At 56.2% G+C, this 9,326-nt stretch overlaps 1 protein-coding gene across 1 annotated transcript; it reads left to right on the top strand.

Moving 5' to 3' along the window:
• ZNF853 (zinc finger protein 853) lies at positions 1 to 9,237 on the top strand. The gene is made up of 3 exons (XM_026450679.1): positions 1 to 427; positions 1,390 to 1,512; positions 6,094 to 9,237. Exons 2-3 carry the CDS (start codon positions 1,428 to 1,430, stop codon positions 7,923 to 7,925), a joined length of 1,917 nt encoding a protein of 638 aa, XP_026306464.1. The 5' UTR covers positions 1 to 427; positions 1,390 to 1,427; the 3' UTR covers positions 7,926 to 9,237.
• Positions 9,238 to 9,326: the final 89 nt, after the last annotated feature.

Below are 9,326 nucleotides of genomic sequence, written 5' to 3'. Positions count from 1 at the left end.
GCCCCCGAGGACCCGCGTCGCCTGGCCGCCGCCGACCCCAGGCGGGGCCACCCCGTGGTGCCGACCCCGGGCGCCGGCCTGGATCCCGCTGCCCGCGATGGTCCCGGGGGGCCGGCCCTGAGCCCCGCGCGGGATTCGGGGCGCTGCCTCCCGCCCCGGCCCCTGCCGGAGAGTCTCCACCAACTTCTGCTCGGCCGCTCCTTTCGGCCCCTTCCCTTGGCCCAGGGCGACCTCGGCAGCCCAGACGGCGTGGACGCTCCGGAGTGCCCAGAAAGTCCCCGGGGTGGCCCTGCGCGTCCCGGCTCTTTCTGGATGGAGGTGCCTCCGGAATGAGCCGGCTGCACGCCGTGGCCTTCACCTCGCAGCCTCTGCTGACCACACCTCCCTAGCGCAGAGGCTGTCCCGGGAGCAGGAAATGCTCCACCAGGTGAGGCCCGGGGGGTCGTTGGCGCTGGACCACCGGGGACGCGTCCCTTGAGAGAGTTTGAACTGGATGGCGCAAGTCGGCCTGTTTAGGGGAGAGGGGCCAGCTCTGCACTGGCCAGGGTGGACCCTCAGGGGCGCCTGGGCACACGGCCAGGCCGTGGGTGACAGTGCTCTGGACACCTGCCTTGCCTGGGAGCTGGGGTAGCAGCTGACACACGTGGCCTGCTGGTGGCCTTCTCAGAGCAGGCCAGGAAGGCAATAGAATGGAAGGGGCTAGGCACTCAACCAACACTTTGGGAGGCCGAGACAGGAGGATCACCTGAGGCCAGGAGTTCGAGACCAGCCTTGGGCAACATTGTCCACAATATCAAAAAAACCATAAAAATTAGCTGGGCGTGATGGCGCGCACCTGTAGCCCCAGCTACTTGGTAGGCTGAGGCAGGAGAATCGCCTGAACCAGGGAGAGGGAGGTTGCAGTGAGCCCAGATCGCTGCACTCCAGCCTGGGCCACAGAGTGAGACTCCGTCTTAAAAAAAAAAAAAGTATTAAAAAGGAGGCAGGAGGGATGTTGATGGACAGTCACTCTTTGGCCCCAGAGTTCCCCACCCTAAATGTCCCTTTGGTGACTCTAGCTTTTCTCCCTTGTGAAGGGCTGATACCCACAGTTGTGTCTCAGTGGGGCTACCCTACTCTCTATCCCCCTGTGAAAAGTCAGGAGAGGCAGCTCTGCCTCTGTGCAGGTGACAGCCTCCGGTGCTGGCTGCCACCTCCCCAGCCCTGAGCCTCCAGGCTGCCGGCACTCCCGGTTCCCCACTGCGGCCTGGAAAGTCCTGTAGTTGCAGCAGGGGTGGAACTGACCACTCTAGGTGGCCTGAGGCAGAGGTGCAGGGCCTTTGGGGGCCTGTGGCACCTGGCAGGAGCTCAAAGCACTCCCACCCGTCTAAATCACTTCCTTCCTTTCAGCACAGCCGACTCCCGGGAATCCGGGTCTGACCGCCAGGATGGAGGTGGGGCCAGCCACCGAGACCTTCGTGCTGGAACTTCGATGTCTTGAAGATGGGGGCCCAGGGCCTGACACCCTCTCAGGTGAGGGCCTGGGGGGCCTGGGGGAATCCCTTGACAGAGCCCCATACCTGCCTGCCATGGCAGAAAGAGGCCCAAGAGTGGTGGGCAGCCTGCACAGACTCACACTAGCCAACCTCAGCTGCACTGAGTAACACCAGCAGTTCTGCCTTGAGATTTTCCAAGGTGGCCGTGTCAGGCAGGCTGAGGCCAGGCTGGTGAGGGGCTCCCCAGTCCCCACATGGGTGCTGACTGGACTCACACTCACAGGTGCGTGCTGGCTGGAACTCACTGCTGTGTTTCCTGGCAGCCAGGGGGCCTCCGCCATCCTCCCCTACCTGGCTCAAGCGCTTGAGTCAATTTCCACTCAATTTCCCAGATCCCATTCAGATACTGATAGGCTCTCTTCCTCTGCCCCTCCTGCCCCCAATGTTGGCTCCCTGCCTTCCTTCCAAGACCTCTTCCTCTGGAACCCACTCTCGGCAAACCTTCTCTGGTGGCCACACTCATGAGAGCCAGTTTCCATTCTGTGCTTTAAGGGTGCTGAGTGAGGGCCTGGGGCAGGGCGGGACAGAGCTTGAAAAGGACCAAGGGAATTGAAGGGGTGGGATGGGGACGTGTGGAGTCAAAAAGGACCCTTCTGACCAGGCATGATGGTTCATTCCTGTAATCTCAGCACTTTGGGAGGCCGAGGCGGGCAGATCACTTGAAGCCAGGAATTTGAGACCAGCCTGGCCAACATGGTGAAACACCGTCTCTACTACAAATACAAAAATTAGCTGAGTGTGGCAGGCGCCTGTAATCCCAGCTACTCAGGAGGCTGAGGCAGAAGAATCACTTGAACCCAGGAGGCAGAGGTTGCAGTGAGCCAGGATCGTGCCACTGCACTCCAGCCTGGGCGACAGAGTAAGAGTCCATCTCAAAAAAAACAAAAAAAAAGAAGAAGAAAGGAAGACCCTTCTGACTTGTATATTTAGCCGACAAAACTTTGGGAAAGTATACATGTCAGACAACATTGAACTAGATGTTCACTAAAATGCCTTTGTTAAAAATGCTGAGGTCAGGCACAATGGCTCATGCCTGTAATCCCAGCACTTTGGGAAGCTGAGGCAGGTAGATCGCTTGAGGTCAGGAGTTCGAGAGCAGCCTGTGCAACATTGCAAAACCCCATCTCTACAAAAAATTTTAAAAATTAGCTAGGCTTGGTGGTGTATGCCTGTAGTCCCAGCCACTTGGGAGGCTAAGATGGGATGATCGCTTGAGTTTGGGAGGTTGAGGCTACAGTGAGCTGAGATTGCACCACTGCACTCCAGCCTCGGTGACAAGAGTGAGAACCTGTCTCCAAAAAAAAAAAAAAAAACTGAAATTGCTACCCCAGGGAGTCAGAGTGCCCCTTCTCCCACCAGTGGACTTGCTGGAGGGACAGTTTTCACCCTGTCTTCTCCTATCATGTGCTTCCCCCCAGCTGACGTGAGTGTCTATGAAAAGCAGACTCACAGATCCACTAGCCTAACCAAAGGTTATTAGGAATATTTTACTAGAGGAAATTATATGCATGCAGATCTCCCTTAGTGGAATTTTTTATTTTTTTTATTATTTTTATTTTTATTTTTTTTTTGAGGCGAAGTCTGGCTCTGTCGCCCAGGCTGGAGTGCAGTGGCCGGATCTCAGCTCACTGCAAGTTCCGCCTCCCAGGTTCACGCCATTCTCCTGCCTCAGCCTCCCGAGTAGCTGGGACTACAGGCACACGCCACCTCGCCTGGCTAGTTTTTTGTATTTTTTAGTAGAGACGGGGTTTCACCGTGTTAGCCAAGATGGTCTCGATTTCCTGACCTCGTGATCCGCCTGTCTCGGCCTCCCAAAGTGCTGAGATTACAGGCTTGAGCCACCGCGCCCAGCTATTTTTATTTATATTTTTTGAGACAGAGTCTTGCTCTGTCGCCCAAGTTGGAGGAGTGGTGGTTCGATCTCGACTCACTGCAACCTCCACCTCCTGGGTTCAAGCAGTTCTCCAGTTCTCCTGCTGCAGCCTCCCGAGTAGCTGGGGACTATAGGTGCATGCCACCATGCCCGGCTAATTTTTGTATTTTTAGTAGAGACAAGGGTTTCACCATGTCCCTCATTTTTTGTTTGTTTGTTTGTTTTTGTTTTTTGTTTGTTGTTTTTGAGACAGAGTCTCGCTCTGTCGCCAGGCTGGAGTGCAGTGGCATTATCTCAGCTCACTGCAACCTCCGCCTTTCAGGTTCAAGTGATTCCCCCGCCTCAGCCTCCCAAGTAGGTGGGACTACCGTGCACGCCACCACACCTGGAATTTTTTTTTTTTTTTTTTTTGAGACGGAGTCTCACTTTGTTTCCCAGGCTGGAGTGCAGTGGCACCATCTCGGCTCACTGCAAGCTCTGCCTCCCGGGTTCACACCATTCTCCTGCTTCAGCCTCCGAGTAGCTGGGACTACAGGCACGCACCACCATGCCCGGCTCATTTTTTGTATTTTTAGTAGAGACGGGGTTTCACCGTGTTAGTCAGGATGGTCTTGATCTCCTGACCTCATATTCTGCCCGCCTCGGCCTCCCAAAGTGCTGGGATTACAGGCGTGAGCCACCGCACCCGGCCACACCCGGATTTTTTGCATTTTATTAGAGATGGGGTTTCACCATGTTGGCCAGGATGGTCTCGATCTCCTTACCTTGTGATCCACTTGCCTCAACCTCCCAAAGTGCTAGGATTACACGCACAAGCCACCGCGCCCGGCCATCCCTTGATTTTATTAAATCAACATATTCCTGGAAAAGTGGCCAGAAAGCAAACTTTTATAAATCAAAGCATTGCCTTCCATTACAAAATGGAAAACATATGATGTTATAGGAAGAAGAGATGTTGAAATCAGATTTGGGAATGGAGAAAGCCTCCTCAGGTCACATGTAGAAAGAAGAATTGGGATTTTCCAATAGCACAATAGTAATACTCAAAATGAGAAACTCATGGTGGACATGGTGTGGAAAGAGAAGCGTAGTAACGGAGCGGTGCTGTTTATGCAGGGCCTCTCAGGTTTATGCCTCCCAAAGTGTTGGGATTACAGGCATGAGCCGTCACGCCCAGCTGAGTTAGTCCTTTGTATTCAGGAATGACAATCTCAAACACTCCCAGTCTCCTTGGTATTTTTTGTTACTTTGCAAACCAATCCTAACCTGCAGAGAGAGGAAATTTTCAAGCACCTACCAGGTTCCAGGGACTATGCCAGGGCTCTCTTTGTTGTACTGTTTAAGCAGATGGTGTGGGTATCACTGATCTATTTTATAGACAGGGCTGTGAGCCTGCAGGAGGTTGTACACCTGCCGACTGGTAGAGTAAGGTTCTGAACTGAGGACTTCCCGCCTGAAACTTAGTGGTCTCTCTGACACTTTGGTGATGTTGGGAAACTACTTGTGGTAACAATTCCAGGCAGCTTTATATAAATTATTTATTATTTACAGAGAATGAGAGTTTTATTTATTTAAGGTGTGGCTGTAACTGAGGTCAGAGTTCAGCATGGGGTTGGTGGCTTGGCCACTGGAACCAGCCCCATGCTGAACTGGTTCAGTGGTTTCTACTGGAGGGTGATTAAGCACAAGAGAGTTCTCAGGATGGTCAGGGAGCCCCCGGCACCCCTGCTGGTGTCAGTGCTGAGATCAGAGCATGGGGCCTGTGTAAAGGGAAGCTCCAAGGAGGGATCAGGGAGCTGGGGTCCAGAGGGAGGTCACCAGCAGTCCCTGAGCTTGCTTCCTTCCTTCCTTCCTTCCTTCCTTCCTTCCTTCCTTCCTTCCTCCCTTCCTTCCTTGTTTCCTTCGCTCTTTCTGTCTTTCTTTCGACATGGCCCAAGCTGGAGCACAGTGGTATGATCTCGGCTCACTGCAGTCTCCACCTCCTGAGTTCAAGTGATTCTCCTGCCTCAGCCTCCTGAGTAGCTGGGACTACAGGCACCGGGCACCACGCCTGGCTAATTTTTTGTATTTTTAGTAGAGACGGGCTTTCACCATGTTGCCCATGCTGGTTTAGAACTTCTGAGCGCAGGCAATCTGCCCACCTCGGCCTCTCAAAGTGCTGGGATTACAGGCATGAGCCACCGTGCCCGGCCACCTGGGCCACCCCCAGCCCCTGCAGCATTTCAGTTTCTGCTGGGCTGCTATTGTTACTTGATCCAGCACTTTTGGGCTCCTACACTAAGAGTGTGTTAGTGTATCTTTGAGGGCAGGTAAGGGGCAGGTCCTGGGGTCTGGACCAGAGAGCTTCCTGTAGATCTTTCTTTCTTGGCTTCCTGCCATTTCTTTTTTTTTTTTTTTTTTTTTTTTTGAGGCGGAGTCTCGTCCCCCGGGCTGGAGTGCAGTGGTCGGATCTCAGCTCACTGCAAGCTCCGCCTCCCGGATTTACGCCATTCTCCTGCCTCAGCCTCCCCAGTAGCTGGGACTACAGGCGCCCGCCACCTCGCCCGGCTAGTTTTTGTATTTTTAGTAGAGACAAGGTTTCACCGTGTTAGCCAGGATGGTCTCGATCTCCTGACCTCATGAAAGTGCTGGGATTACAGGCTTGAGCCACCGCGCCCGGCCAGCTTCCTGCCATTTCTTCCACAGGTGGCAGTGGTGGGAGTGAGAGTCAGGAGGAGGAAGAGCCTCAGGAGGGGAGCAGCAGTCCACAGCCGCCAGCAGTCTTGGCTCCAGTGGGGGCCGGTGAAATCGCTGAGGAAACCCAGCCGGGACAACAGGAGTTGCAACTGCAGCAGTTAGAACAGCAGCCCAAACCGCAGCAAGAGCCACAGCAGGAGCAACTGCAACAGCCGCAGCCACACCTAGAACTGCAACAACAGCCGCAGCAAGACGGGCAGCAACAGCTATCTCAACTACAGCAGGAAAAACACCAATCCATGCACCATCAGGAACTGAAACCTGAACTGCAGCTAATGCACCAGCAGCAACAGGTACAGCCACAGCAAGTGCAAGAGCAACAGCTGTTGCAGCAGCAGCAGGAGCCGTTACAGCCACAGCAGGAGCCATCACAGCCGCAGCAAGCACAAGATCAACAACTGTTGCAGCAACAGCAGGAACAGTTACAACAGCAGCAGCTGCTACAACAGCGGGAACAATTACAGCAACAACAGTTTCAACAGCAGCAGGAACAGCTACAGCAGCAGCAGCTACTGTTGCTGCAGCAGCAGGAACAGTTACAGCAGCAACTGTTGCAGCAGCAGCAGGCACAGTTACAACAGCAACTGCTGGAACAGCAGCAGGCACAGTTACAGCAGCAGCTACTGCTGCAGCAGCAGGAACAATTAAAGCAGCAGCAGCAACAGCAGCTGTTGCAACAGCAGCAGGAACAATTGCAACAGCAACAACTGCAGCCTCCTCCCCTGGAGCCCGAGGAGGAGGAAGAGGTGGAGCTGGAGCTCATGCCGGTGGACCTGGGGTCGGAGCAGGAGCTGGAGCAACAGCGGCAGGAGTTGGAGCGGCAGCAGGAGCTGGAACGGCAGCAGGAGCAGCGGCAGCTGCAGCTCAAACTGCAGGAGCAGCTGCAGCAGCTGGAGCAACAGCTGGAGCAGCAGCAGCAACTAGAGCAGCAGCAGCTGGAGCAGCAGGAGGTGCAGCTGGAGCTGACCCCGGTGGAGCTGGGCGCCCAGCAGCAGGAGGTGCAGCTGGAGCTGACCCCGGTGCAACCAGAGCTGCAGCTAGAACTGGTGCCAGCCGCAGGGGGTGGCGGAGCGGCAGTCCCCGGGGCTCCAGCCGCGGTCGTGGTGGCTCCCCCGGGCTACGTGGTGCTGCAGGAGCTCATGGTGCTGCCAGCCGTGGCAGCGCCGGCGGTGGTGGCCATCCCGGGCCCGGCAGGCAGCGCGGCGTTGACTCCCGCACGGCAGCGGCGGCGACGGCGCGCCCGGGACCGGCCGACCATCTGCGGGGAGTGCGGCAAGGGCTTCAGCCGCAGCACGGACCTGGTGCGCCACCAGGCCACGCACACGGGTGAGCGGCCACACCGCTGCGGCGAGTGCGGCAAGGGCTTCTCGCAGCACTCGAACCTGGTAACGCACCAGCGCATCCACACGGGTGAGAAACCCTACGCCTGCTCCTACTGCGCCAAGCGCTTCAGTGAGAGCTCGGCGCTCGTGCAGCACCAGCGCACGCACACCGGGGAGCGGCCCTACGCCTGCGGGGACTGCGGCAAGCGCTTCAGCGTCTCCTCCAACCTGCTGCGCCACCGGCGCACGCACTCGGGCGAGCGGCCCTACGTGTGCGAGGACTGCGGCGAGCGCTTCCGACACAAGGTGCAGATCCGCCGCCACGAGCGCCAGCTGCACGGCGCGGGCCGCTCCAGGGGCCTCGGCCTGTTGCGCGCCTCGCGGCCCGCAGCCCTTGGTGGCCCAGCCCGTGCAGAGCAGGGCGCCACGGCCACTGCGCCCGCAGACAAGGCGCTGTGAGAGCCGCGATCGGGGCTGCCTGGCCAGGAGGGGATCCCCTACGCGCCTCCACCTGAAAAGCTCCTTGACCCGGGTTCATAGGCGCTGGAGGCATCCTGGAATATCCCCGGAGTAAAAGGCTTCCACCATCATCATCATGATCTCCCGGATTCCCTGAGAAAATACCAGGTTCACAGATTCACCGCCAGAAAAAACCATCCGCCAAAACAGAAGTGGACTGGGACTGAAACAGCACGCGGGACACGTTTGTCTGCCCTTGGAGGGGCCTGCCAAAAATTTTCGCTCCGGGAAAACTGGACTTATTACGAACAAGGAAAAACTCCCAGTGGCGAGACGATTAATGACACTGGCCGAGGACTGGATACCCACCAGGGGATCAAAGAGGTGGTGAGACACACATGGAAAAGCTTCGATCCTGGCGAAAATGATCCCAAGGAAAAATTCGGGGAGGAAGCAAACTTGTTTGCACTATGTAGAAACTGAGCAAGGCATTGAATCGTCCTCGGTGGTATTTGCCTTGAAAATACTTTCCAAGATGAAAATTCATCAGGGTGGGTATAATTCTGATGAAAACGCCTGTGTTCAACACAGGGTCAGAGCGCTCACGGGATCAATGTGCAAATCCAAGCCAGGGAGTCCTGCTCCGGGTGGAAGGTAAAACCTTCCCTCCAGGGAACCAGGGGCTCCGGCGGCCGTCGGAGGCAAGTTCTTGGCCTCTGCTGCCAGGTCCCCCAGCCCCCCAGCCCGCATTCATGTCCTCTGGAATAAGAGCCTGTGGCTGAAGCAGAGGGCCTTCTGCTAGAGCTCTCCAAGGTCTGGAAGGAGGGTCCTCCAGAAGGAGCTCCGGGGTAGCCCCACTGTGGCCCCCCTGGACTCCACCAGCTTCATGCTTCTCAGATACTACCCAGGGGCCGGCACTGGGAGCCCGGGGCAGATTTCTCCTGCACCAGGCTATGAGGGTTTGGAGGGCTGCCTGAGCAGACCCTGCGCCGTGGCTGGGGCTGGGGGAAGAATGTCTGAGACAAGGTTTGGGAGCAATGCTCTTTACTACGTTTACCAAATCGTCTGGGGCAGGGGCTGTGAGCCGCAGCAGTTGCTGGTGCCTTGTGGGAAGGTGGGGCAGGGAGGAGGCTGCCCGCCACCTCTGTCCCCAGTCACTTCCTGCTTGACCTGACTCTTCACATGTGGCTGCTTAATTCCTGCCCCTGTCTCCCCAGCTGCTTCTCCTTTACTAACACACCTGCTACATTTTACACATGTGTTGGTAAGTGAGAAACAGAGATGAAAAATAAATTAAAATGCAGAAATACAATGTCGTTGTCTTGGTGTTTTCACCTCTGGGTTTTGTGTCTTCCATAGGGCTTCCTTTTCTTTCTTCCTTCCTTCCTTCCCTTCCCTTCC

This window comes from Piliocolobus tephrosceles, unplaced genomic scaffold (assembly GCF_002776525.5).
Source record: "Piliocolobus tephrosceles isolate RC106 unplaced genomic scaffold, ASM277652v3 unscaffolded_23530, whole genome shotgun sequence".
NCBI classification, from domain to species: Eukaryota; Metazoa; Chordata; class Mammalia; order Primates; family Cercopithecidae; genus Piliocolobus; species Piliocolobus tephrosceles.
Note: the sequence above shows the minus strand (reverse complement) of the source record. Positions and strands in the feature narration are given on the sequence as shown.

Excerpts from the sequence above, each read along its gene's own strand:
- ZNF853 (XM_026450679.1), top strand. The coding sequence starts at position 1,428 with ATGGAGGTGGGGCCAGCCACCGAGACCTTCGTGCTGGAACTTCGATGT. Across the intron at positions 1,513-6,093 it reads AGGGCCTGACACCCTCTCAG|GTGGCAGTGGTGGGAGTGAG; the intron begins GTGAGGGCCTGG and ends TTTCTTCCACAG.